General features: G+C 42.6%; 1 protein-coding gene and 1 long non-coding RNA gene across 9 annotated transcripts in view; one reads left to right on the forward strand and one right to left on the reverse strand.

The window, feature by feature from the left end:
* The window catches only part of LOC139048821 (uncharacterized), a 244,821-nt gene that overhangs the window by 26,656 nt on the left and 190,939 nt on the right, over positions 1-27,226 (forward strand). The window lies entirely within an intron of this gene.
* LOC135921119 (uncharacterized) overlaps positions 529-27,226 on the reverse strand; it is a 49,965-nt gene continuing 23,267 nt past the window's right edge. For 4 of the 8 annotated variants that reach the window (XM_065455466.1, XM_065455465.1, XM_065455456.1 and 1 more), the window contains 4 exons: positions 8,862-8,879; positions 7,355-7,410; positions 7,138-7,230; positions 529-775 (listed from right to left, as the gene is read on the reverse strand). In XM_065455466.1, the coding sequence (XP_065311538.1) occupies positions 626-775; positions 7,138-7,230; positions 7,355-7,410; positions 8,862-8,879 (317 nt within the window). In that variant the 3' untranslated portion in view covers positions 529-625. Of the gene's footprint in view, positions 776-7,137; positions 7,231-7,354; positions 7,411-8,861; positions 8,934-27,226 lie in introns of all 8 variants that reach the window. The other 4 variants (XM_065455461.1, XM_070523629.1, XM_065455440.1 and 1 more) reach the window with 1 other exon arrangement.

Here is a 27,226-nt window from a genome sequence, read left to right on the forward strand (position 1 = left end):
GTAAAGGACGCGCTCTTGGGATAGAATGACGTTCAAAGAAACTCAAATTTTCAAAAAGCAGTCGCAATTGATGGCCTTTGTAATATCTTGTTCGGTCTTAAGTATCTTATGATAGACTGGTCCGAGGTCAGTTTTGAAAGAACAAATTATTTGGCTCCGGCTGTCCATCACAGACAACTTCCGCTTTGAGGATATGATTTGCTCCATGTGGATGCCGATGACGGGCCTTTCTGGTAGCATGTGAAGTGTTCGTCACCAAACAGTGCATGATGGGTGAGCGATAACAATCTGCCGCATTTGTTCGAGTTCATGTTTGGCTATGGTTAACTTCTCTCTTGACAGGTGATGAGTTGAATGACATGGCAATCCTCGAGTAACCATGAGATATTTGACGTTGCTCCATACTGATTTAGTCCGCACGATCAATCCGTCGGCTATGGAAACTCACTAAGTAATGCGGCGTAGGGCTTGAATTATTAAGGTGTTTTCAGGAACAACAAGTATTTATTCAAATCAGAAAACTTGTAGTTGCAGGTTCATTTTATTTATTCTGTGAGCGGGTCACGCAAAACAACACCTCGCAGTGCGAAGATGAAACGGCTCATCGTCTGCTCTGATGTTAGCTTTATTTCTCCGCATTACTTGAGGGAGTGACACCAGCACCAGGTACGTGACAACTGACTCGGCGACTAGTTTGCCTACACTCTCCGCGTAAGCAAAATCCCACGATGCACTGCTTGGAATCCAAACTTCTCTCCGCAAAATGGTCGGCGAGCTGCGTGTAGGAATGAACACAATCCATGAACACGTCGTGCGATTATATTAAAAAAAAAGCTCCTTTATTAGCTGCATTCATCATAATTGTTTAACCTACTTTGAGGTTTCTCGCGTAATTTATACAAGTCTTTTCAATTGTCAGCTTTCCTGCTAACACAAGCTGGATTTCATGTACTTCATCTAAATAACGTGTAGATAATCAAAGCAGCCTTTACTAATCGCACATGTTATTGTATTTCTGCACTCGCATTTTACGTATTTTATTATAGCTTTTTTTACAGTTGAAAGTTGTATAATATTCAAAAAGCGTTTCTGCGTTTGAGATTAATCTTTGCATAATTTTTTGCGCACTTAGCTGTTGTCCGAGTGCCGCCACACAATACTCCAAATAAAGTACCTTCAAGAATATGTAAATGAAATTATCTGGAACGTTGTATTATACCGTCTGTGATAAAGGATGTCAGGTATAGAGAGCGGAAAGAAAAATAACCGTAGACTCAGACGTATAAACGGCCAGTAGTTAGTTGTGTATCGTGTGAACCGCCTATTGCGCCGCCTAAAATGATCGGATTCTAATTGCGGTGTACCCGTGCGGTTCTGAGAGATCGGCATAACGGCATGCACGTGCAGTGCTGTCAATGACGAGAAGGACAGATATGGAGTCTATTTTTATGACGGAGATATCAATAATGGTTTATAGGAGGTTTCTGTCGCTGCATTGGCTAGACTGGGCGATTCGGAAAGTAAAGACAATGAGGGCGTTATGCATATGCGAGAAGTCGGATACTTCTCGCAGGCGACGCAAGAATTGCCCAAGATTTGCCCTCTGGATCGTCCCGTGACTCGTACGCGGCCTGCAGCAGTGCGATGCACGTATGTTTGTCGCGATCAAGCGGTCTTTCGTTTCATGAAGGCGAAAACTCAACACGCTCTCTTCAGTCCATTCGAACTGTAGTCCAGCGTCTTGCCGGCAGGCCAAGCCAACACGCGATGCACTCTGGTTTAGTTGGTTCTGCGTGAAATAGGACACTGCCGCGCCAGAAGCACCAAAGCGTGCCGAATGCCCCCGGTTTCACAGGCCGCGCCAGAGAGTAAACTGTATGTGCCTCGGCTTTTTGCCGATGTAGCGAAACCGCAGCATGCATGGCGCGGGTCCAAGCGTCCGCTGAAATGTATCTTGGACTTAACGTTTCTCCCAATTCGTCTAAATGAAAACTGAGCGAGTAGTCGCTTTTGGTTCCCCCTTTCAGAAAAAAAGGTGAAAACAGAAGTAAAGTGTGTGTGGCAGCTACTATTTGCATCAGCTGCTAAGCTGTAAAAAAATATGAAACGACCGTCTATGCAAATGGTTGTATTCTACTTATGTACAACAGTTGTCCCCACACATGTGCCATATTTTGAACATTTCAGTATATTGCCCCTTCAATTGCATCAGTTCATTTTTCCAGAAAGTATAAATAACGGAGCCAGGTTAAAAGCGGCATCCTTATTGTCCAGTATCATTTTTTGTGCACGATTATTACGTTCCTTTCCTTGTATGAGTTCCAAATGTTTTTGGAGAAAAGCATTAGCCTGCTTAGAGGTCACCTTAAGCAATTCTCCATGTAGCCTCCGTTCGTACAATGCTGGATTATTCTGCTAATATATTTATGCTAATGAGTGTGTCTTGTTAATTGTTTTACTCTTGTTGGCGTTTGTATATTTCTTTGTTAGTTCATCATCACAGCACTACAACGATCTGTACCAAAACTAGCTTATAATGCAATGTACCCAGTCCTGCTTTGGCGGCCAAATGTTGCTGGCACTATTGACTAAAGAAATGAAATAAGTAAAATAAGTAAGGCACACAATCTCTAGGGAAAGGGCCCTCCTCATTTCTTTCAATAAGGCATTCCTCACCCTCGACTGGGTGGGTAAGAAGGAGGTATTGTGTAAATGTCCTGGTAATGGGCATGTCCATATACTTTGCTGGTTATGTGCTGATTAGCTGGGGGCGCCCGTTTTCGCACCATTCGAAATTCGGCCGCCGTGGCCGGGATTTGATCCCTTGACTTCGTGCTCAGCAGCAAAACTTGAAAACTAATGGCTCTCAAACAATAAGAATTCTAAAACAAACGGCCTTTGCGCATAAAGTATTATAGTTGTATTTAAACTATACATGTTCATGAGACTTATAAATTTAAGACCAAATATATGCTTAGCTGAAGCTATGTTTTAGGTGATTCTCGATGCAGCGTCTCAGTTAGTTAACTTCATATAAGCTGGAAAGTCATCTTTATGTGTATTTTAGTACATATATTCTTCTAGTTTTCGGGATTAATATTAGGACAATACTAATTATTCATTACAAAAACAAACCATAGATTAATAAATACTCATTCCGTGGTGTTCTTCTGTTTCATTAAGCATGAAATGCTTTTAGCTCCAGTTGTCGGCGTCCTTGATGTGACCTCGAGACAAAAGCCAGAGCCGCTATATCGACAAGTTGCGAGAAAAAACTAAATCATCCGGGAAACCACTCTAAACTTTTAACAAATGCGGTCTTTGGCCCCGAGCCCTTAGACTGGACAGCATTACCCACGCTAGTTACTGCCCAAACAAATTACAAAAGTTATATCTCCGGAGTTATTTCTAAAGTCGGTTAACAATAACACTCAAGCTGTAACTTGTAGTACGCCGAAGTTTTATTTGTCATTCCCGATAGTGACGTTACAAACGCCGACACAGGGCACTACACACTTTCTTGTCGTCTTTTGGCGCTGAGTGCTGAATGGCTGCAGTCCCAGAGTTCCGCGGTGGCGGTTATGCGTCGCCTCGATAGGTGACGCTACGCTGTGTGTCGCCTACTTGAGGCGCTTGTGCCCACCGCGCTGGCTTAGCGGTTATTGTTTGCGCTGCTAAGCACGAGGTCGCGGAATCAAATCCCGGCAACGGAGGCCGCATTTAGATGGAGGCGAAATGCAAAAACGCCCGCATACTATGCATTGGGGGCAAGTTAAAAGTCTCCGGGTGGTCAAAATGAGTCCGGAGTCCCCGCTACGGCGTGCCGCATAATAAAATGGTGATTTTTGCATGTAAAACTCCAGATTTCAAATAATTATTTTAGCTGTCTCCCTGGCCTCTTTCGATGCCTGTCATGCGACATTCGACGGCTTTTCTTCTTCTAGCTGGGCTGCGTCATTATGAACCCGTGCACAGTACGGCCTGGTGTGCTTGCGTGGGTCTTTGCGAACATGCACTGCACCCATTTTAAGATTTTGGCTAGTATCACACCTAACCAATCTGCTTTGCTGGTTGCCGTGTCATGCTTACAGCTTATGTACATTACGGAAGATCCCGAATTTTTTTGTTTTATGGATTGAATACAGAACTTTGTTAATATTTGTAAATAATTGTTTGATGCACCATATTTTTACTATCCGAACAACTACACTCTTTCTAAAGGTTCCTTAGCATGATTGCATTCATCTGTAAGATGTGAATAGCAGGTATATGCACAAAAACTTTAAAAGCTGTATAACTACACTCGCGTCAATGTGTTTGATATATTTACTGAGTCTTAGTTATTATAAATGAAAAGCGTTTGATAATGAAAAATAAATATAGCAAAATACATATATTTTAAAATTATAATAAATAACAGAATAAAAAAATGAGTGATCGACAAATCTCACTATGTACATAAGTCTGTTCTAATATAGAAATTCAACCCCCCTCCCAACAGTTCATTCAATAATGAGTGTGCTACTCCTTCTCATTCCATCAAATGTTTCCTCAGTATTAGAATATATTACAGTATATATAGAAACTGCAGAAATCAATTGCAAGAATAAAAAGACAACTCCTTATATGCGTGAATACTTTTTTAGCGCAAAACATCAGACACAAGAAAGACGATAGGACAAGGCGGACCGTCACCGTCAAGGTAGGACCACTAGGAGTGCGCCACCTTCGACAGCTGTGATCAAAAGAACAGTATCTCTCTTTAGAGACAATGAACTTCGCCTGTTACTGAGTGACAAAGAGGGCGGTTTTGTGATAGCTCCGTCTGCGGTCTTCAGCAAAGAAGCCTTTCAGGCTGTCAACGAGAACTTCATTCTGGCAAATGAGAAAGCTCAGAAGGTAAAACGCAAAGTCATTTCTTTGTTGGAAAATATAGGCCGCACCAAGGTTCCGAAAGATGCAAAACAATGTAAGGTACTTGCTGTAGAGGTTTTTTCACTGCAAGATTGCACAAACCGGATGTGCCTTTCCATACAATTGTCAGTGAAAACAACTGTCGGCAGGTTTTGCTTAGCCGCTTGTTGCAAAAACAGTTGAAGCATTTACCTATTGACGCTCCTTATGGCATAAAGGATTCTTTCGATGCTGTTTCGCTTCTGGAAGACAACCATTCAGTAGCCGACATTTTTTCTGTTGACGTCGAAGATTTTTACTATTCAATATCGCATGATGAGCTATTTCGCAGTGCGATGACGTGCATTGAAGAAAGTGGCGAGGTAGATTTTCGCAATGCGACCGGGTTGTCCTCGGAAAGTTTCATGTCCCTTCTTGAATTTTATTTAAGTGCAACTTTCATCCGGTTCGAAAATAACCTTTTTCTCCAGAAAAATAGTGTGTGTATGGTTAATGTGGGGTGCCTGCTCTTCGTAATATTTTTTTATCGTTTGTCGACCGCGCTCTTAAGAGTGCCTTAAACAATGACTCGGTTCAAGTTTTTAGATATGTTGACGATTTTCTTGTTGTCATAAAACAGACTAACAACGAATGCTCCGTTACGCTAGCTGACATTTTAACTCTGTTCAATGACAATTGCAAAGGTTTAACTTTCACACATGAGCTATCTAGGGACGGTAAACTCCAGTCTTTAGATTCGCAGCTATCCTTACAAACAGGCCACGCCTGTTGGATGTACCCGCCACGTGCACGTAAGGAACTTTTACCTTACGCGTCTGCGCACTCAAAGACTGCGAAACGCGCCATTGCTTTGATGTGTCTAGAATCTTCGTTAATGAAATCTTGTCATCACTCTGCGAACCTGAGTTTCATTGCACAGTTAAATAGGCTGCAGGCTGTTGGCTACCCAAGTCTGGTGGTGACTGTCAGTCGCGGATGTATTGCTTCAGAAACTGAAACGGAAGCGGCACAAAAGTAACTTGCATTACACAAAAGAAGAGGCCTGAAGTTGCGCCGTATTGCCACAGAGTGGCTCACAATCTAAAAAATGTCGCCACTAGGTACCAAATTCCGGTAGTGTTTTCCGCTCCTCAGAAACTGTCAATGTTGTGCAGCCGTATTTCTGAAATAAGTAAAAAAAACTGATTGTGTAAAGAACCACGCGAAGTTTGTAGATTACAGCGTCGGTGTGGTTTATAAGATTCTCTTGTCATGTGGCAAAGTGTATGTAGAGCAGTCAAGGCGCTGCGTTAACGAGGGCCTTAGAGAATATGAGCGATCGATACCAACAGGCACAAGTTGCTATTTGGCTCGGCATTGTAAAATATGCAAGTGCAAACCCATCTTTCGTGATACGACGATTTTGAGAAAGAGCCCGGACATCACCGCCCGAGAGTTACCGGAAGCATTCTTCATTCAGTCATTGGAGTTACAGTGCATTAGTGTGCCTTCCTTAACCTTGTACAGCACTTAATTTGTTTTTTTTTATTCTGTCGCATGAGTGCACTCTTCTGTCGGATGCTGGTGGCTGCACCGCATGGTGCTCACTGCACATGTTTCTCTAGTTTCAGCTGTCTATAAATGAGTGACGCAATAAAATGATGTCAGTTGAGAGTTAGCGCCATGTCCTGTCGTCTTTCTGTGTCTGTTGTTTTGCGCTAAACGAAGTATTCATGAATTCGCACCAACTAGCCCACCAACGCATTTTGTTGAACTATCCTTATATGCGATAACATGATTTGACGCAATTAGAAGTACCGATGCTGATTTCTATTTACTACGCAACACGTGTATTGTAGTGAATTTTGCACCTCCTGATACCGCCGCACTGAGAAAGGAAGTCAGTAACTATATTTTACTGTATATGAATGCGCACTTGGCTATAATGTTAGACTGCTTCAGACTCGTGCACCACGCCTTTATCTTTATTTGTTTTAACCCTTAAAATATCTTGTTTTAAAAAGCAACTGCGCTATGCGGACAAGGTTTTAGGCAAAGAAGACCACAACACTGGCGCTGATATCTCCTCAAGTACCGTCATCAATAGGATATAGTAACAAAAAGAGTCCGATGCCTGGTTTGCTGCAAATAGGTTTAGATTTAATTTCTCTGCTTAGGTTAGTTTGTATTCGTCATTAACGTCGACATGCAAACTAGTGTTTTGGTGCTTAAGGCATTATTTACCTTCAAGCATTTCGTGAAATTCGGAAGTCTTTGTCTCACGAGCCGTGTTCGACGCCATCCTGCCCGGCAACGTACCTTGCAGCTCGTTGGGTACTGTAATGTTAGGAAACATACATTCGCTTACAAATACAAGGGGAATTGAAAATAAGCGGAGTTGTTAGCAAAATGGGACAACATTTGCTATTTTACTCGTAATTCCATTTCTTCATATTCTTACCATATGAGGTCCGGATTGCAACAACTTGTAAATGCAGCGATTATGTGAGTATGGAACTGAAAAGTAGAGAGAGAAGTGGAGATTAACGCATTTCAGAAACAGTTTTTGCCTAAGTCGTTTTCACAAATTTCACAACATGTATTTCAGGCGCTAGGAAAACTCTGAATGTGCTGTACAAGAAGCTGGCCCTACCATCGGCTTGTATATTATATTACTTAAAAGGCGTACATTAGAAAAAGTGTTGTGCAAGTATGTGCCTAAAATAGACGACGAATAGTAAATGGTGCCTGGCTTTAAGACTATGAGCTGTAGCTGTTTCGACGCGATCCAGCCCGAAACGATGATCCTCGATGCATGACTATTGGTAACAGAAGCTGGTTGTCCTCTGTCCGGCTAAGACCACTATAACCGCCCTGAAATGATGAGTTCTAGAACAAGAGATGTCGCTTAAGGCAACTTTGCGACAAGGGCACTTGTCTTCGCCAAGGTAGATACTCCCTTTCTTAGCACCGTTTTTATTTACGCCTAGCTCACTCTCCCTCACCCTCAATGGGGAAGAGGAAGAGAGCAGGCTAGGTGTTGGTCTGGTGTAGTTAACTTCAAAAAAATAACAGAAGTAGTAGGCAGAACGGAAACGACAGGGGAGGAACAAATGGAAGTATGGAGTTATGATAGTAAAGGTAAGGAAACAGAATACTAGAATTGGGTTCTCTTGAGGAGCGTAGATAGCAGCCGGAACAAGGAAATAGTTTGCGGACGTAGGCAGGTGCATCCAATCAAGTGAACCGATTTCCTAAGAAATGAGAAACTACTCAACTAACCTTTGAAATTCGAAAGAGGTGGGGTAAGGGGAATAATACGCGTGTTCTGTGGGAATCGTTCAATACCTTCAATTGAATAAAGGCATTAGGCGATTCTGGTTCGGTTAAGAGCACAAATTAAAACTGAAAGAGCATGCACACGCATACGCCTAGTGTATCGCAAGTAGTGACTAGAATAATCGAAATATCGTTCACTATCCGCGGATTTACTGCAAAGCCTCACTTTTATGTTCTCTTTTCAATTCAAACTGTCGTATAAAGGAAGATTTTTTTTAGTTTTATTGTGGTGCATGATGAATGTATTACTATGGTTCAAGTGCTCAAAATGACTAATAAATGTGTTCGGTGCACGTCCTTGTGGCGCATTGCTATGTGTTAAACACTCTCCATTGAGAGAAAAGGCATCGAACAATATGACGTAAAATAGTTAAATCGCTGGTACAGAGATTTGTGATCCAAATTCTCCAAGAAGTTTTGTAACTGTTCCTCTGAAGTACCGCAGAATATATGGTCCTCAGTGCTTAAGAATAAAATTATATAAGACTGTTGTACTATTGAAACAAGCACAAGAAGCGGGAGCATTCGCCTCGTCAAGGATATACTTTGTAGCCATTTGACACTACTGCTCAATAATCTGAATGCTTAACGTTGTGCAGTTATATGCGACTAGAAATCGTTTAACTTACGGTAATCCTTAGGTGGGTCTGCAGAGTAAAAGTAGACATGAAGAGTAATATTAGTTCTGTATGGCAATACCCCTACAAGTTTACAAGCAAGCAGTATATTTAGTGGTGTGACTTAGTGTTGTGATTCTATGTGATCTAGTAAATATCATAAAGCAGAAAACCGAATAACTAAAATTATTTTAGCTCTTTATTATAACACAAGAATGGTTGCGCGTGCACAACTAAGATTAACAGATTTAAAGAAGTTTTACATTGGACCATGCCTAAATAAAAGGAAAGGTACCATTACTGCTAAACTCCAGCAGTAGCCTCTGTATCACCTGTTTCTCTTTATACATGGTTATACAATATTTGAAAATGGACCCGAGAATCGCCGCTCTTAAAGTTCTTATCATTATAATCATTACAATATAAGGTGGCTCCAAAATCGGCGTAAACACGTTAATAACATAAGAGGCTCGATAATGTAGCAAATTCTTCTACCATACCTGTAAATAGAAGACAGCAATGTTGAAAGATCAACAACAGTGGGATGAAAACGGGAGGAACTTGTTTTGTCTTTTGCTTACTGTAACTATAACGTTACTTGAACAGACCCTTCTCCAACCACTTTATTTCTTGTCTTTCAACAGGTAATTTCGCAAGAGACAAATATTTGAAAAGACAGAGAACAAAGTCAGCTATGCGTACATGTGTACAATGCATGAAGTAGGAAGAATAAATCAGAATTCATAACGTGTAAACTAGGTACAATATTTCGCTCAAGTGCAGACAACTTTCTGAAACTTAAGAATTGAGTATCTTGCCTAATTGTGTCAAATTCCACATTCAGCTGACCTACCTAAAGGTTTCATTTAGCAGCAATTATTCCCAGAGAATGAAATCGTAGCTTGGTGAGTGTTTACAAGAAAACACTAGTGGAAAGGAACGTTCTGTACACACGAATCAAAAAAAGACATACACGAGTGACACCCTGAGGTTTGCATGCTAAGCGATTGTATAAAAGTTTGAAATAGTCATGAGGATGACCACACAAGCTGATACAAATTAAATATTTAGGCTTCCTGAAACATTTGAGGTGGTTAGATTTCATTGTGGACAAAATATTTCTAATAATTTCTCAGTGCTTTGATCCAAATTCAAAACAAAACCTGTTCCTTCGCCCCAAAAAACCGCCAATTTCAAAAGTGAGTGTTAGCCATTCTCAGTTATTTTTTTCAGATCGTAACATCTCCTCAGTGCCCAGTTTACTTTCGAGTGCAAAACCCTATTTTTATTGGTAAATAAATAAAGAAAATATATGCTGTTTTGCTTAGTATGCGACTTGGTCATAAGTGCCTTGCTGAAAGAATTACATTGTACTTTTCTCTTCCCTGCTTATTTTGATCAATTCAGAGCAAAGTTTGAAATGCTCCATGCAGCAAGTACTTGTGCGCGTGGAAAATACCCTTGCTCATTATGTTTAGCATTTGCTTCTGAAATGTTCTTTCTGTATATAAGTTTTGGAATAGTGTGCCATAAAGGATGAATGAAGAGGTGAATGAACAAAGGTGCATACAGGTGAATGAACAAAGGTGAAATTTTTAAACTACGTTGGGCCTGTATGTAAGCTAGAAGGGCTTGCGTGTTGCGCTTTTAAATACGTTGGTTGTTTAGTTGAATTTTGGAAAAATATCTTTTTACTCGCTTCAGAATATTGAGAGACGTCTGCACGTGTAAACGGGAAACATCGGGCATGTAGAATTGCACTTGTTTCTCCCAGTTTCTTCCCACTGTTAAGATTGGCCTGCAGGCGTACTGCTCTGCAAAGTTATTTCAGCCCGCTGCAGGTGCTTCGCACGACCCGTGGTGCTGGCGCCCTTCGGAGAACCAGCGATGATGACAGCGCTAATCTACCATGCACCTCGTTCGGAAAATCGGTGATGGCAGCAGGGCGGGTCACGTTTGGCAGCCCATGTATTGTTGGTTGATTTGCCGGGTCGTCATGGTCTCTCTCTGCAGCAAGAAGAGCTTTCCCTAACAAAAGGGTGCTTTGCGGTACGCGGGCCCCAGCATTCGTCACAGACTACTGACACTCGCGGTGACTATAGGAGAAAGGCAGCTCTGGAATGGGCAACCAGCGGCCGTGCTGCGGGGGTCAGCTCCGAGTTCTGCGAAGGCCGTCTGACGTAGGTTGGGGACGGTGAACCTCGCGCAAAAAATGTGTGTGGAATTCCTTGTGCAGAGAGGCGACTCGTTTACGATGACTGGTCGAACGGTTCTCTCACCTGTGGGAACTAGGGACCAATGGAGTGTTTATAAGCGGCTGTTGTCGGCTGCTAGTGTGTGCTCTGTGCTCGTCAATGTACTCGTGAGCTGTGTGCTCGTAAGCTGTGTGCTGTATGCTCATCTCGCGTGCTCCATTTGGGAGCCACGCTTGATTGTTGTCGAATCTATCTCTTGTTCAAACGTAAATAGCTGTAAATAAATCCTGCTCGCCTAGTCCTGTCGCCCCCAAGTTCCTCCCTACGACCTACAACTCCTTCAACTGGTGGCAGTGGCGAGATCGTCCGACAACCCCAACTCCACCAAGAAAATCGGAAATGTTCCTGTCTACAAATTCAAGAAATAGGGAATAATGTTTAGGAATGTTGTATATAAATAAAATCCTACAGAAATTATGGTAATTGTCTACTTATGCGTAGGTATTCGTTCGTTCGCCTGTTAATTGGCTTTTGCTTGTTTATTTAGTTAGCTTATGCATGTCTACCCATCGCTACTAAGCCTTTTATTAACAAACTAGTGCTCGGAACTATCGCTACTATTGCATGTATTAACTTGCCCAATTATGCCTTTATTTCGCAGATATATCGTATCAATTGAGTCGAAACACCATCAGAACCGTGTTTTTTTCCGCAATACAGCTTCTTTCTTTGCCCCCTTTTTTTGTCACGACCTTGGCGCGGCTATGGTGAAGTCAACCATTTTTGTTAAGGCTACCAAGCATCTACTATTACGCAATGACCAGCTCAACCAGTCACCTTTTCTAACCTTGTTTATATTTTTTGTAGCAGTCGATTTTTCGCGCACACCAGCAAATGTGGGAAAGTAGGATTTCAAGCAAAATAAGCTTTCAAGAGGGCATGATGAGAGCGGTTACCTCTGTTATTTTTTAAAACACTGCTCTTGGGCCCTCGTTCCTGGGGCTAGTGTGGCCGTCGGCGTTCTCGGTGGTAACCGTGTGAACGAACAGAGCGAAGGAAGAAAGTGAACGTGGTGCGTAGCGGCAGACGAAAGGCTACGATAGCTAAAAGAACGTGAAGAGAAAAGCGGAAGAGGATGGTATAGTGAAAATCTGAGAAGAACAGCCTACTGTCGCCTATTACGGACGATGGTTTCGATATGGCGCCAGAGTAGTGCGCGTCGTCTGTATGGAACCAAAGCGCTGCATTAGCCCACGTCTCTCTACGGTAGCTGCTGTATATCGTGCATACGCTTCACTCATGCGCTGCCTCTCGCGATCTCCAGGTTAGTGAGGCAGTCACGCCACGCATCGCTCTGTTTGTGACATGCCGCTCCAGAGAGATTGTCCCTGCCAGCCAATAAATCGCAAGATGGGAACAGGATATAGCTGCGCTCAAATTAGGATTCCGGGAGCATCTCAATCATTGGGGAATTCTTTTGGTTTCCATTTTCCTTATTGATTATAAAGGGACCACTCATCTATATTTACCCCATCATAACGAATAAACGTTTTAACTTCATCACCTATGCATTTATTTTGCAGATAAAGGGTGTGACACTTTTTCGCATTACGGAGAAACCATGATAGGGTACTTGCCGAAAAACACTTACGCATTAATATGTATTCAGACATTTCACGAATTCTTTTATAAGCAGAAATGATTTAGGCACGCTATTATTACAAGCTGCAAAGTATGCCAGGGAAACGAGAAAACCACAGAGACGATATTAAGTCTTCTTGTGAAGGAGACGAGCTATTGAATAAAGATAGAGCAATCTGAATTCGGGAACCAGAGTCAATCGCCATCTCCAAATAGTTCCGAAATTATTAGGACCATAAAATGATGTAACAGTGGTAAAATTGAAGAAGTTGACTGTCATCGCAAGATAGGACGTCAATATATTGCATGTTATAACCACCCCTGAATCAAGTGCTCAAACGGAATAGGCCAAGGTACTGTTGTACAACTGACATATCACGTTTGCATTCGTTTCAGTTATAATTGTCCCGCATGCGCCTGGGAAAGCTACATGAGAGCACTTCCCCTTATCTTCCGAAGTCATATGTTGCTCAGCCAAAAAGTGAAAACACCTCTAAAAAAATCACTTGCAAAACAGTGCTCATTTTGCAATCAAAAGACTTAGCGGCCTTTTGTAAAACTTTATTTGACAACTATATGCAAGCGTTCTTATTGCAGGGGCGGGAAGCTTCAAGATATAGCGTACCTTTTATGAGCTACACTGAGTGTGGCTCCGAAAAATACCCAACTTAGTTTATAAAGCACACCAACGTAGCGTCTGAATTATTTAACCACAATTAATTAAACCGTCCCGATTTAGTTACAGTGTAAATAAATCATTGGGCACGAACAATCTATAAATGTGGCTGCTTGTTTATTCTTGGGCTTTAAGGGGTAATACAAGTAATTTACTGACCATTAGGACCTAGTGTCGTCAAAAACACGTAGGGCAGAGATTTCTGATATATTTTGGCCACAGTACGTTTTAGGATCGACCAAATACTTCAAGCGAAAAAGCCTAATTGCCTATACAGATCCATTGAAAGGAAGGCCACAGCGAAATCAAAAAACAAAAGTCCAACTCTGAAGAAGTGTTTCAACACCAAAATTCCGTTCGCACCTTTTCAAGAGAGCGGTAGATTGAATATGAAAATCAGGGCACGCCATGAAAGCTGAAGAAACAAAAACGCTTACTAGTAGTTCTAGTGGATGCAGGTGTCATAGTCCCTATGACCACAGAACATGAATGTCAGTGTATCTTAGAAGGAAACGCTAAAGGAGCAGGGATCTTTTCGAACAAATGCATGCAAGCCACTTAGTCCGCTGACAAATAGCGTCTTGGCACTGTGCATGCGCTGAATCCTATAGCCGCATCCTTCGACTTGGATCCGTAGTGAGGTGTCGTGAAGGTTTGTGGCCAGAAACTTTGAGATACGGCGAAGCGAGTCTCCTTTTTTATTGTGAAAGCAATACTGCTCCCACTTTCGGCCCATCGGTGGTCGTGGCGCCTCTTTACACACCTGCGCGTCACGCAACCATGTGACGTCACGCCAGACCGAGAGACGGGGCCCCAGCTCGCGGCATCGACGGTGGAGGCGAAGCCTTGCGCGCCGCTGCTGCAGCGCTACCGAGAGAGGGCGCTCGCTGGTGTGTCATCACTCCAGAGCGAGAGACGGGGCCGAAGCTCGCGGCATGGATGGTGGAGGCGAAGCCTTGCGCGCCGCTACTGCGGCGCTACCGAGAGAGGGCGCTCGCTGATGTGACGTCACGCTAGGAGGATAAATGGGGCTACAGCTCGGCTCCTCGCAGTGGTCGGCGCGCTGCCTTGCGCTATGTCGCATGATGTACAGCCATGAAGTTCAGTGTTTCACAGAAGCCCGTCTGGTCCGTCTAGTGAAGTGTCCCGGGTTTTTGTTGACCTTTTAACCATGTACAGCCATAAGTTTAACAATGGGCAACCATGTCCACACCATCAGCCGAACCAAGGCGCAGGCAAGGGTATTGCTTTCGCAATACCCTTGGCAGCAAGGACGGCAGCAGGTTTCACGTGTGCTCACGGACTCTGCGCATCTTTTACGCAGGCTTTTTGCTGATAGCTTATCCTGCAATCTGGCTCTGGTTGCTTCGCTATCCTTTCGGACTTCATCGCCGTGGATGGGAAAGGTGCATTTCCTACGCTAGCATCACCTTTCAAGTTACAGAAGTTCGACTGCGGCACTGCCCCTCTGGCTCATCTGTACGGACCCTAGAAAAGCACCGAGCGCACCGCCTGCTCTTTCACTTGGCAGCAAGGGCGGCAGCAGGCTTCACGTGTGCTCACGGACTCTGCGCATCTTTTACGCAGGTTGGGAATTGGTTCACTTCTGGATTTTCACTGTTCTTGCCGCTGCTGTCATTGCTGCCACTTGTATCAACTTGTGTTTTTTGGCTTAGCTATTTGTTTTAAGGATGTCGAAGGAGAACAGATTACTTTTTGATGAGCTGAAGCGTGAACTTAGGCGGAGGTCAAGGATTTCAAAGACACAATCGAGCGAGACTTTCGCAAGGAACTAAGCGACATTAATACCTTTTTGGCTACAGCAAACAAAGAGTATGAACAAATTAGGAATGAAAACCAAGCCCTGAGAGCTTCAAATGATGCATTAAAGGCACAGTGCTCTGATCTCGCACGGCAGGTAAATGACCATGAGCACAGAATACTTCGGGCTGAGCAGCATTCCCGGAGGGCAAATGTCGAAAGCAAAGGTATTCCGTACGAGTCCTCCGAAGACCTAGTTGAAATGGTCATAAAAATTGGAAAGAAGGTGGGCGTTCCACTTGCTGCGACTGATATCGGACAAGCCCACAGAGTTCCAACGTCACACAACCCAAACAAAAAAAAATGTAGTTGTGCAGTTCGAGCGGAGACAAAGGCGGGATGCCTTTTTGAGGAGTGCGCGCGCAGTAGGCCTGAAGTGCTCTCATCTCGACATTGACTCTCGGTCAGCGGTGTTCGTAAACGAACATCTGTGCCCAGAATTGAAACGACTTCTTGGTCAAGCTACGGCGCGCAAGCGTGAGACCGGTTGGAAGTATGTCTGGGTGCGCGATGGAAAAATCTTTGCGCGGCAGACTGATAACGTACCAAAGATCAAAATTGAAAACAGTGATGATGTAAACAAAATGACCAGTTCTTCCAGAAATCGGTGCAGCGAAAGAGGCGGTTTGTGTTATGGGCACAAATATTACGGCGCTGCTGCAAAAGAAAACATCGCTGACTTATTTCATGCCCATTTTCTGTTGCCAAGTACGTCAAGTACCGCGCATGGTCATGACATTGCATCTCTGTTGGTTCATGAAATCTTTGCTTTACCATGTAAAAACAGCGTTTTCGCGTATAAATTGTTTTGGGCAAATTTATTTTACTTATTTCTATTTTCTTAGGATGTACCAAAGCTCGTGGTGTTGTACCTTGTTTCTGTTACAATTTTTCATTTATGCAGCCTATCTTGTTCGGGGTTGTGGAAATGGTTCTACAAGGATAGCTGTCGTGGCTTTTGTCATTGTACTGTTGTTCGAACGCAAAATTGCTTTTGCAATAAACTAGGATTTCACAATGCGCGATTTCCTGTTCACCTCTCAGAAACTAATATGAGCACTTGTAGCATTAGTCCGTCAGTGCTAAGGTATGAAAAGTTCGAGAAGTGCGACTCACCACTAACTTTTATTCATCTTAATATGCAGTGAGCGCGTGGCAAACAGGATTAATTCTGTATGTTTCTTAGTGATTTCGGTTTTTGTTTTTCTGTAATTATGTTGACAGAAACATGGTTTTCGGCAAATGATGACATGCATCTAGAAGGTTATAACGGAGTTTTCCTGAACAGATCGCTTAGACGAGGTGGAGGCGCATGTATGCTTATTAAACAAGGCATCAAGTATGAACTGCTTGATGACCTATCTTCATGTACGTCCGATATTGAGGTAATATGTTTGAAATGCGGAAAGTTTCTTTTCGCTGTGGTGTACCATCCACCCGACGGGAATTTAGATGGTTTTTTTCAGTACCTAGACGCGATATTCTCTTATGTTAATATACATCGGTACAATTTAGTTTTAGGTGGGGATCTAAACATTTACATGCTTTCTAATACATCAAAACAAGCGGAATTTTCCATACTTCTTAATTCCTATTTGTTGTCAAATGTGGTACTGGATCCAACTCGCATTTCAGCAACGAGCGCCACGTTATTGGACGTTTTTATTACAAATTTACCACGTGAAAGCCTCTTTTCTCGGAATATTAACATTACACTTAGTGATCATTTGCCGATATATCTTGTTATTGATAAGTGTCACATTGAATCAAAACCAACCTATACATTTCAGTGCCAGAACATAACTGAAAACTCTCTTTCGCAGTTTCGATATGAAATCTCCAGAACTAGTTGGGAATCAGTGCTCTAGTGCTCATCAGCAAACGCCGCATATGACAATTTTATGGAGATAATTTCCCGTATCTGCAAGCGATATTTTCCTTATAAAGAAATAAAGAAGTCGAAACGTTCACGGAAACCATGGGTCACAAAGAAGCTGTTAAAAATGATTAATAAGAAAAATGGCATGTATCAACTATTCTTGAAAAATCGCGATCCAGACACATTGGATTCGTTTAGGAAGTATAGAAATATTTTAATTAAACTTATGAAAATAGCGAAGCGGAATTATTATTCTAGCATGTTCGAGTGTGTTGCAGGGGTTAAGGAGATGTGGAGCAAATTAAATTAAATTACCAGATTACTTAAAGCTAATTTTACTATAGAAGGGGTAACTGAAGGGGATCGAACATACAGGGGCAAAGCATTGGCTGAGAAATTTAATAATCACCTTACTTCGTCGGTAGACAGAGTCAGTGACACCACTGCACTACATTACATGTCCGCCCCACAAGTAGCTTCGTCGGTTTATCTTTCCCCAACAGATGAATATGAGGTTATGTGCGTTTTCGAAAAAACTCAAGAAAAGTAAATCTGAAGATATTGACGGTTTGAAGAACGCTCCAATCTGTTTTGTTATAGATATATTAGTCGTACCTTTAACATACATTTATAACCTCATTTTAGGCACAGGTATTTTCCCACAACGTATGAAGCATGCAAAAGTTACAGTACTGTCTAAGCGGGGGGACAAAAAAGATTTAAAAAACTATAGGCCCACATCAGTTCTACCATTGTTTTCAAAGGCCATAAAAAAACTAATATTCTGGAGATTATCGAATTTGTTTACAAAACACTCGGTAATTACGCCGGCACAGTACGGTTTTAGGTCAGGGCTGTCGACTGAGGTAGCATTGCTACGACAAAAGGAAATTATATTAGGCGCTATAGAAGAGAGGAAACTTGCACTAGGTATAATTGTTGACTTCTCTAAAGCCTTTGACCGGATCAAACACAATACCCTTTCACAAAAATTACCCTATTACGGCATCCGAGGCAGTGCACTGAATTTAATTGCCAGGTATTTGAGCAATAGGCTACAGTGTGTAAGTATAAACACAGAACAATCGTCCTTGCAAAAAGTTGCTCAAGGTGTACCTCAACGTAGTATATTGGGGCCACTGCTTTTCATTAATTATATCAACGACATTACAAACATAAACCAGACTATCCAATATGTCATATATGCGGATGACACTTCCTTGTTTTTCGCAGGTGCAGACGTAAATGACATTATTTCAGCAGCAAACGCGACACTAGGCGACTTGTATGCATGGTCGACCGTAACTCCCTACAAATCAACTGCTTAAAAACCAAAGGTGTTCTGTTTCGATCAAAGGGAACAACGTACACAGCTACTTCGTAGCTATACCTGAACGATTCCGCGATTGATTTTTCTTCGACAGCTAAAGCATTGTGAATAATTTTTCACGAACATATGTTGTGGGATTCCCATAGTGAAATTGTAAGAAAAAAGCTAAATAAGGCACTAGGCATGCTAAGGAGATGTCAATCATTTCTGCCGACTACTCAGATGATAACTATCTATAACACGCTTTTTTGTTCACAGTTACGCTATGGTCTTTTGGTGTGGGGCACTGGCACCCTGCAATCTAAGCGAAAATTACTCGCGCTTCAAAAAAGTGCATTACGTTGTATAGCAAATGCCGAATATAATGCACATACCTCGTCTTTATTCAACAAATTCAAAGTATTAAGATTTGATAACATGTATGAATATTGTTGATTAGTGTCCTTGAAAAGTGAACTTAACAAAGGAAATAATCATCTTACCTCCATAGCATGCTTAGAGCGCAGCACCTCGTCTCGACCTACTAGACAGAGCGATTATTGGAAGGTTCCTCGATGCCGAACAAACTATGGTCTCCAAATGCTGAAATATTCACTCCTCCAAATACTAAACAAGTTCAATTTTTCATTAGAGCGATTACGCCTTCTTTCGCGACAGGGTATGTCCAGACTTTTTTACTAACTTTATGTACTTCTTGATGTGTTTTCTTGGAGCAAGAAATGCGGCATGAAATGCTGCATTTTTACGATTTTTTTTGTCTTCTCGAAGAGTACCAATATTTATGCGTTTTTCGTTTTTGTGCAGCTATATTTCCTTATTGTACCAATTTCACTATGTATTTATGTGCTTATTCACTTGTTTCCATTACTACGATTGCTGTCACTTTTATGCCTTGTATTGCTGGGATGTGGGGCCAGTCAAGCTGCGTTTATGTCTCAGCTTTTTTCCCGCATTCCACACCACACATTGTATCTTTGCTTCATGTATGAATATGTAAACATTGAATCACTGTGGTGAAATAAACTCCAACTCCAACCTTCGAGGCTTAACCAAGCTAAGCCTTTAGGCAATTTTTTTATTGAAATGAATATTAGGAGAGGTTGGCGCCATTATGGTGGTCCTGGCTACTCCTGCTCACTTGGCAAAGGAAACAAATTTGCGTAAAAAGTGGAGAATAGCGACACAAAATATGGCACTCAGCAGAACACTGGATAAATAAAAAATATACAGTCCAACACTACAGGAGTCGCAAAGTTCTGTGCATTATTTCAGTCCACGTACGCATTATAAAGTCAGATATCTTGAACAGCCAAAGCACACAACAAATGTAATAAACTGCAAGTACAGAATAGAATTACACAAATTGCGTAAAAGTTGCGATCACCATATAAACCAATTATGAATCACGAACAACATTTATGTTACTCATTTAGCGCATTCGGATCATCTGATACTTATTATTTTCCCAAAATGTCGGTGTCCTCTAAAAACGTTTTCAGAGCAAGAAATGCACTTTTTTGGAGGCCCGCCGTTGACCATGGGCCAAGTATCTTTTTTAGAGTGAACTGTCTTCTGTCTGATATCAACAAATTTGCTTGCAGTACCCTTCTTTGTGGATCGCATTTCGCGCACACCAGGAGAGGATCATGCACATCTTCGTCGGGATGGCCACAAGAACACTGCGGAATAGAGACACATTTTATCCTGTACAAGAAGTGTTTCGTAAATGCAGTACCAAGACACAGGCATGTACCAATGCTTCAAATTTTTTGTTGTCTCTTAGATTTTCCGGCATTGATAAGTTTATACATGGGTCGATAAAGTATAACTCCGAGTTTTTAGTTTGCTGATCAAACCAGGTAGTTTTTCTGAGGTGACAAGAAATCTGTCTCAGGAGCAGACGGACTCCACTACGCAATAGGGGAAGATTGGTTGTCTGTGCGTTATTGTGCACCCGATTCGCAGCTGCGTCCGCTGCAGTATTACCAGCAATATTGTAGTGCCCAGGTCTTCACTGAAATGCAATTACGTGGCTCATTGCGCATGCTTTTGTAAGTGCTTTGAGTGTCTCATACAATAGCAAAGTGTTCAAATAATTTTTCTTATTGTTCTGTATAAATGTGCTTGCGGCTTGTGAATCGCTAAAGGTAACCCATTTTTGCAAATGTTTTTCCGATGTTATGAAACGCAAAGCCCACAGGATTGCAAACAGTTCTGCCATGGTGGAAGATGTCTCTCGGGATAATTAGATGTTTGCTCTAGCGCTAAATGTGGAATGACGAATGCTGAAGTCGAGGAATTTTTATGACATGAACCATCTGTATAAACGTGGATGTACTGGGGATATATGAAGTAAATTTCAAGAGTGCCACTTGTTGTGCGGCTACTATGAACATGTCTCTCTTAAATATAATCCCATCAACCAAAAATTCTATTTTAGGGCATGTTAACATCCAGGGTGGGTAACAAACATCCACTTTGTATAATTAAAATCTTGGTAACAGTTTTATATGTTCTCTAACAATATCATGAATTTTGCATTTGTTCCTTTCGGTAAGCGCGAGGTTTAATGGATGCTTCCCGTGTTGGGTTAAGATACGATAAATAAATCGGCATGTTTAAACCGGTCATATGACTGGAAATGGTGGGTGACGAGCTTCAGCAATTACTAAAGAACTCGAGGTAGGCGTCGGAACCCCAAGACACACTCGCAGCCCTCTTGCCAGTAAACGTTGAAGACGTTCCTCAGATGTTTGCGATAAACCAGGGAGAATAGGTGCCGAGTAAGCAATCTTTGTTTTAAGAGTGCGCTATGAACTTGTAGTAGTGAAGAGACTGATCCCCCCTTCGTTGTGCCAGCGAGTCACCGAAGTACTCATTATTGGAGGAGATTTCAACGCCCCACATCAAACCTGGGGATATCGCTGGAATACTAAGAAAGGGGATGGACTCTGGCACCTAGCTACAGATCTTAATCTCTCCCTCATCACAAACCCAGCTTATCCCACTAGGTGTGGTACATCTACATGCAGGGACTCCACCCCAGACCTTACTTTTGTATCAAATTTAGCGAACGCTGGCTGGAAAAACTCCAATATTGACCTGGGTAGCGATCATTACATATTGCAAATACTATTGGAAACACCAAGTAATGAGATAAAGCATTTTAACTACATTGACTGGGATCTTTTTCTGAAAGCAAGGAAAAGCAGAGCTGAGACAAAGACAGGAGAAAAGAAAACACTCCAAACTTGGACCACTCAGCTCAGGGAAGATGTAAAGGCGGCAACGAAGGATATTACCACAGAGGAGGATATCGAAATCATGGACAGTAGGCTGGCGCACTTGATTGAAGCTAAACAATCTATGTTAAAAAGATGGAAAACGCAACGGCTGAACAGGAGACTCAGGAAGCGCATATCATTGTTGAATAGGGAGATTGAAGAACACTCAAGAAATTTACAGAAACAACAATGGGAAGAGCTTTGCAATTCTATAGATGGTCGAATCGGACGTGGTGGAAATTGGAATTTACTTAGACATTTGCTTCATGAGAACGACACGAAATCTAATAGGAGAACAGCAGTAGCACGACTCGTCCATCGTGAGAGTCAGAACACAACGGAGGAGGCCATTCTGGATCGGCTTGCAGCTAAGTATCTACCGCTTAAGGATAGCAATGAGAGCACAGACCCGCCTGAATATACAGGGGAAGACTGTGAGCCTATGGATCAAGACTTCACAGAAAGCGAAGTTCGCGCAGCCCTGTACGACCTCAACAGTAGATCTGCTGCCGGTCCAGATGGCATTTCCAATAGGCTGTTGAAAAATCTGGACGATGAATCTATAACATATTTAACAGCGTATTTCAACGAACTCTGGAAAAATGGTGATTATCCAAAGGAATGGAGAATTGCTAACACAATTCTTATTCCCAAACCAGGCAAGCAACTAAATCTAGATAACCTAAGACCCATATCGTTAACATCATGTCTGGGCAAAACCATGGAGCATGTCATACTCAATAGACTTACTAAGTATGTAGAAAACAGAAATCTTCTTCCGCATAACCTGATCGGTTTCCGTCCTGGACTTTCGACTCAAGATGCAATGCTTTTAATCAAACATCACCTTATTCTTGCTAGCCCGCTGCATACGAGAGCTCTTCTAGGCCTAGATGTAGAAAAGGCCTTTGATCGCATCAAGCACAGGGCCATATTGAATATCCTCTCGGAGATGGGATTGGGTAAACGATTGCACAATATAGTTAAAGCCTTTCTCGGTGGCCGTTCTGCTTGTCTCAGGTTAGGCGAACTCCAATCGACAACTCTGGAACTTGGGAATCGTGGGACACCACAAGGGTCCGTCCTATCTCCCATGTTATTTAATTTGGCAATGTCAAAAGTGGCTCGAGGTCTCGCGCAGATTGAGGGTATCCACTTTGCTATATATGCAGATGATGTAACAATATGGAGTGCCGAAGGTAATATGGGACAAACAGAGACCAAATTACAGGAAAGCATTTATGTGGTGGAAACAACACTTGAGGGTATGGGACTGAACTGCTCTGCTAAGAAATCTGAACTATTGGTACTACGGAGCAGTAAGCGTGGGCGCAAACCGAACGGATATATCCCAGAGGAAGAACCCCGCATTGACATATACGCGAAGAATGGAGAACCAATCAGGCAGGTGGAGACTATTAGAGTGCTAGGACTTCTCCTGCAAGCGAATGGATCTAATTGCAGGATGATACAACACATCTCTAACAAGTCAGAAGAAGTCATTAGGCTTCTGCGTAGAGTTACCAACAGGCATAAGGGGCTAGGAGAACACAGTGCCATAAGATTGGTACATGCATTCGCCTTTTGCCACTTCTCGTACGTGGCTGGCATGCTACAGTGGACACAGGCTGACAAGAACAAGCTAAACGCTTTAATCAGACGACTTATAAAGACTGCACTAGGACTTCCCATCAGCACGGCTAACGATAGCTTATTGCGCCTAGGGCTGCATAACACACTAGAAGAGATAGCTGAGGCTCAGCAGGTGGCCCACCAGGAGAGACTAATGGGGACATGACCTGGGAGGGCGCTACTTGAAGAAATTGGCGTAGGAATTAACAACCACACCAACGAAGGAGAATTACTAACACAATTGCAAGCGGGACTACGAGAAACAATAAAGACGACCCCGTTCCCTAGGAACATGCACCCGACACATAACCTCGAGAGACGAAAGGCAAGGGCGAAGGCACTCCTTCAAGACATAGATCAACATAAGCAGCAGGCGGTGTTCGTTGACGCTGCCTGGGTTAAAAATAAGGATGCATATACCTCCGTTGTTGTAGACACTCAAGGTAACATACGGGATGCCATCACCGTCTATACCAAGGACCCAACAGTAGCAGAACAAGTAGCAATTGCCTTAGCCATTCGGGCTAATCGGTGGACAGATATTTACAGTGACTCTAGAACAGCCATACGCAACTTTACCAACGGATATGTGACACGGACAGCAACAAAATTACTAGAGAAGGTCAACAGTGAGAGGATTGAAATCCGCTGGTTTCCTGCACATCTGGGGGTAGTGGACGGAGCTCGGAGAAACCTCAATGAGGTGGCAAACGAAGCAGCACGAGGACTTTCTAGCCGTGCTCTTCAAGACCGAGCAACTTACACTTCACCCGGGGAACACAGGGATCGATTATTAACATATAACGAAATCACGAAGCATTATTATTTAAGCAGAAGGGAGTACCCATTGCCACACGGTAAGCTTTGCAGAGCCCAAGCGGTCACATTACGTTTGCTACAGACTAGCACATACCCAAGTCCATATTTTATTAACAGGATCTATCCTGAGAGGGAAACTCAAATCAACTGTAATAAGTGCAATGGCATCATTACTCTTGACCACATGCTTTGGCAGTGCCCCGCGGTCTTCACAGACTGTGACAAGGAACAAGAATGGTGGCGGCAAATACTACACAGCGAATCACTCACTGACCAATTACGGGCAGTCCAGAAGGCCCGCGATGTGGCTGAAGGGCTCGGCCTGGCAGTCCCAACGTGGGAGCGGCCCGCGTCAACCTATGGTTGACCTTCAGGACCAAATAAAGTTCCTCATACCATACAGAAGTACGTTTATTACTGCATTGGTCTGCTTTTAAATTGCGCGGATATGTGAAGCCCATGCTAGCTGGCGGTCAAGAATGACTCCAAAAAATTTATTGCTCTTTCAAAAACATCAAAGTTAGCCCATTAAGCGCAAATTGGAAATTATTCAGCTGTCATGTAGTGAAAGGAAGTACGGTTGTCTTTGCGTATGAAAGACTCATGCCTCTTTCTTTTAAAAAGGTGTCGATAGTATCAAGACCCTCCTGCAGCGTTGATTGAATGTCTTTTATAGGAGATCCAGAGGCCCATATACAGATGTCATCTGCGTACAGAGAATACTGTAGACCAGATGGGAGTTCTTGTGGCAAGGCTACATAGCGCAAAATCTGATCTTATTTAGCGGTGACTGAAAATAAAGTTATTAGAGTTACAAATTGCGGGACAAAAGAAGGGTAGCACAGTCAAGGACCGCCGAAAACTAGGTGGGGTGATCAGATGAGGAAATTCGCAGGAGCAATTTGGAATTGGTTGGCGCAGGACAGCGGTAATTGGACATCGCAGGGAAAGACCGTCGTCCTGTACTGGATATAAAAAAGGATGATGATGATGATGACGTTCATGAAAAACAAACGGCAAACAAAGCTGCCACACTTGCTCATCTCAATTATTTAAGGAATGTTCAGTGATAAATCTCAGCTAACTTAAAGATTACCAATCGAGAGCACGAAGACCTAAGCTGAGATATTTTCCACTAGCGAACCCTAACTAGGACAGTCTTACCTGCTGACGGCAGCTAGTTTGACCATCTTACAAACAAAAACCCAAAATTATCGTTGGTTAAAGACAAATAATTTAGCTAATCTTTGCCTCCTTGAGAACAATTACTTAAACGGTAACCGTTGTGATAGCTCTTCGAATACAAAAAATGTGACAGGAGAACACTAAAATGTGCTAGGAAGAACTCTAGCACTATATGTACGAGTGTATCATCATATACCTTTTGGCCGTCACGCTTACACTAGGCCAAAAGATGATGATGATGATGATGCTGATGATGATGATGATGATGATGAGGAGGAGGAGGAGGAGGAGGAGGAGGACAGGTTTTCACTTGTGTCCTAGAATTTCAAGCGTGTGATAACTGCACATATTGTGATCACTTTTATTTTTACTGCTCTTGAATTACATTTACAATTTGCTTCAGCCTCTGTGACGGCATTAGAAGCACTCAACGCTAACGCATGCCCGGAACGTTGTTCAGAAAGCTGTGCACAATGGCACCCAAGAAATACAAAGCCGTCGTATGTTGTGGCACCTTAAGCTTGGTTGTCTGTATTCTAAAGCACCTCGACTGAACATTCCATAGATAAACGCATTGTGTATGTGGACCCGTGTTAATTATTCTACATACACGATTTAAGTGTTGGCCTCGCACCATACCTCCGGAATGTGGAGAACACCTAGTGCTCTCGCAGTGTACAAAATTACATGGAAAATCAGGGTACATAAATACAAGAAGAAATATAATATATATGCGAACCCAACGAACATGCTGTGTTCGTACGAAGTGTTCATAAAGCGGCTTAGCAATGTATATATAACTGTATTGACGAATTTACGCTTGGCTTTATTTTTTTGACTTTATGCGAATCCAACGAGCACATGACTTTGTAGCTTATGAACCACACAAGTCCGAACCTTAATGTAATGGAATCTTTGCGGTTGTGCGTTTATAGCCAATGCTTCAATAGAAAGAGCAGTTGACGTATATGCACAAAAAAATAGTGCAGAAATGTTAAAACAGTTGAGCGCGCATCTCCCCGCGAGCCCGATCGTTGCTGTGGATGGCTATTGTCGCGACTGCGTCCTGTGCGACCCGCGTGCCCTATTTCGGAAGTAATCGCGGTGGGTGGAGAGGTAGGGCGAGTTGAGGCCAATGTCACTTGAACTGCATTACGCTCCCGCATACCTAAGGCCTGGACGGCGCGAGAAATCTCAAATGTAGGAGACCCGTTAAAGTGAGAGCAAGTAGGAAGCGGTTCTCTTCTCTGTTTGCGCTTATCATCACTGCCCCGTTGTGAGAGTGAGTATTCGCGGTCAAGGAGTCATATGTGTTCATGTTTGCTTGGTGCGTGGTGCTTGCGCGTGGTGCTTTGCGAGTGAATTTAATTAGTGAATTAATGTTTACTCCAACTTATAGAGCCAATAATACGGCGACGAGCCATACATCGTGCATTTTTATAGCATTTTGCTATTGTTACGAATCCTTAGCCGTTCAGATGAAACTGCCGATACCTTGGAAGAGTCATGCGGTAATAGTTAGATAGCTGCACATGAAAGTGCGCTTGTTAGAATATAGCTAGTAGCCTTATTTACATACATCAAGGAAAATCAAGTCAAGCACTGAAGATCACAGAGGCTTTATTTGTGCGCTATTGATCTACCTTAGAGCTGGCTGTGAACATAAAGGCTTTGTTTGGTGATCTGATCGAAAACGCAGAAAATGGGGAGCCCAGTGACCTTAACTTGATGCTCAAAATTATGTGCCAAATTGTGCTCTACAATACAATCGCACATACAGTTTTCAAGAATGGGGCAGCCCCAATTAGAAAAATCGAATGAGCCGTTTTGTATCCCCCGGTATTCGATTAAGAGGAATGTGTGCGGCATAGATATCTACGAGTCTATATTACATCTAGAGGTTTTATGTGGTCAT

Source organism: Dermacentor albipictus, chromosome 8 (assembly GCF_038994185.2).
Source record: "Dermacentor albipictus isolate Rhodes 1998 colony chromosome 8, USDA_Dalb.pri_finalv2, whole genome shotgun sequence".
Classification (NCBI taxonomy): domain Eukaryota; kingdom Metazoa; phylum Arthropoda; class Arachnida; order Ixodida; family Ixodidae; genus Dermacentor; species Dermacentor albipictus.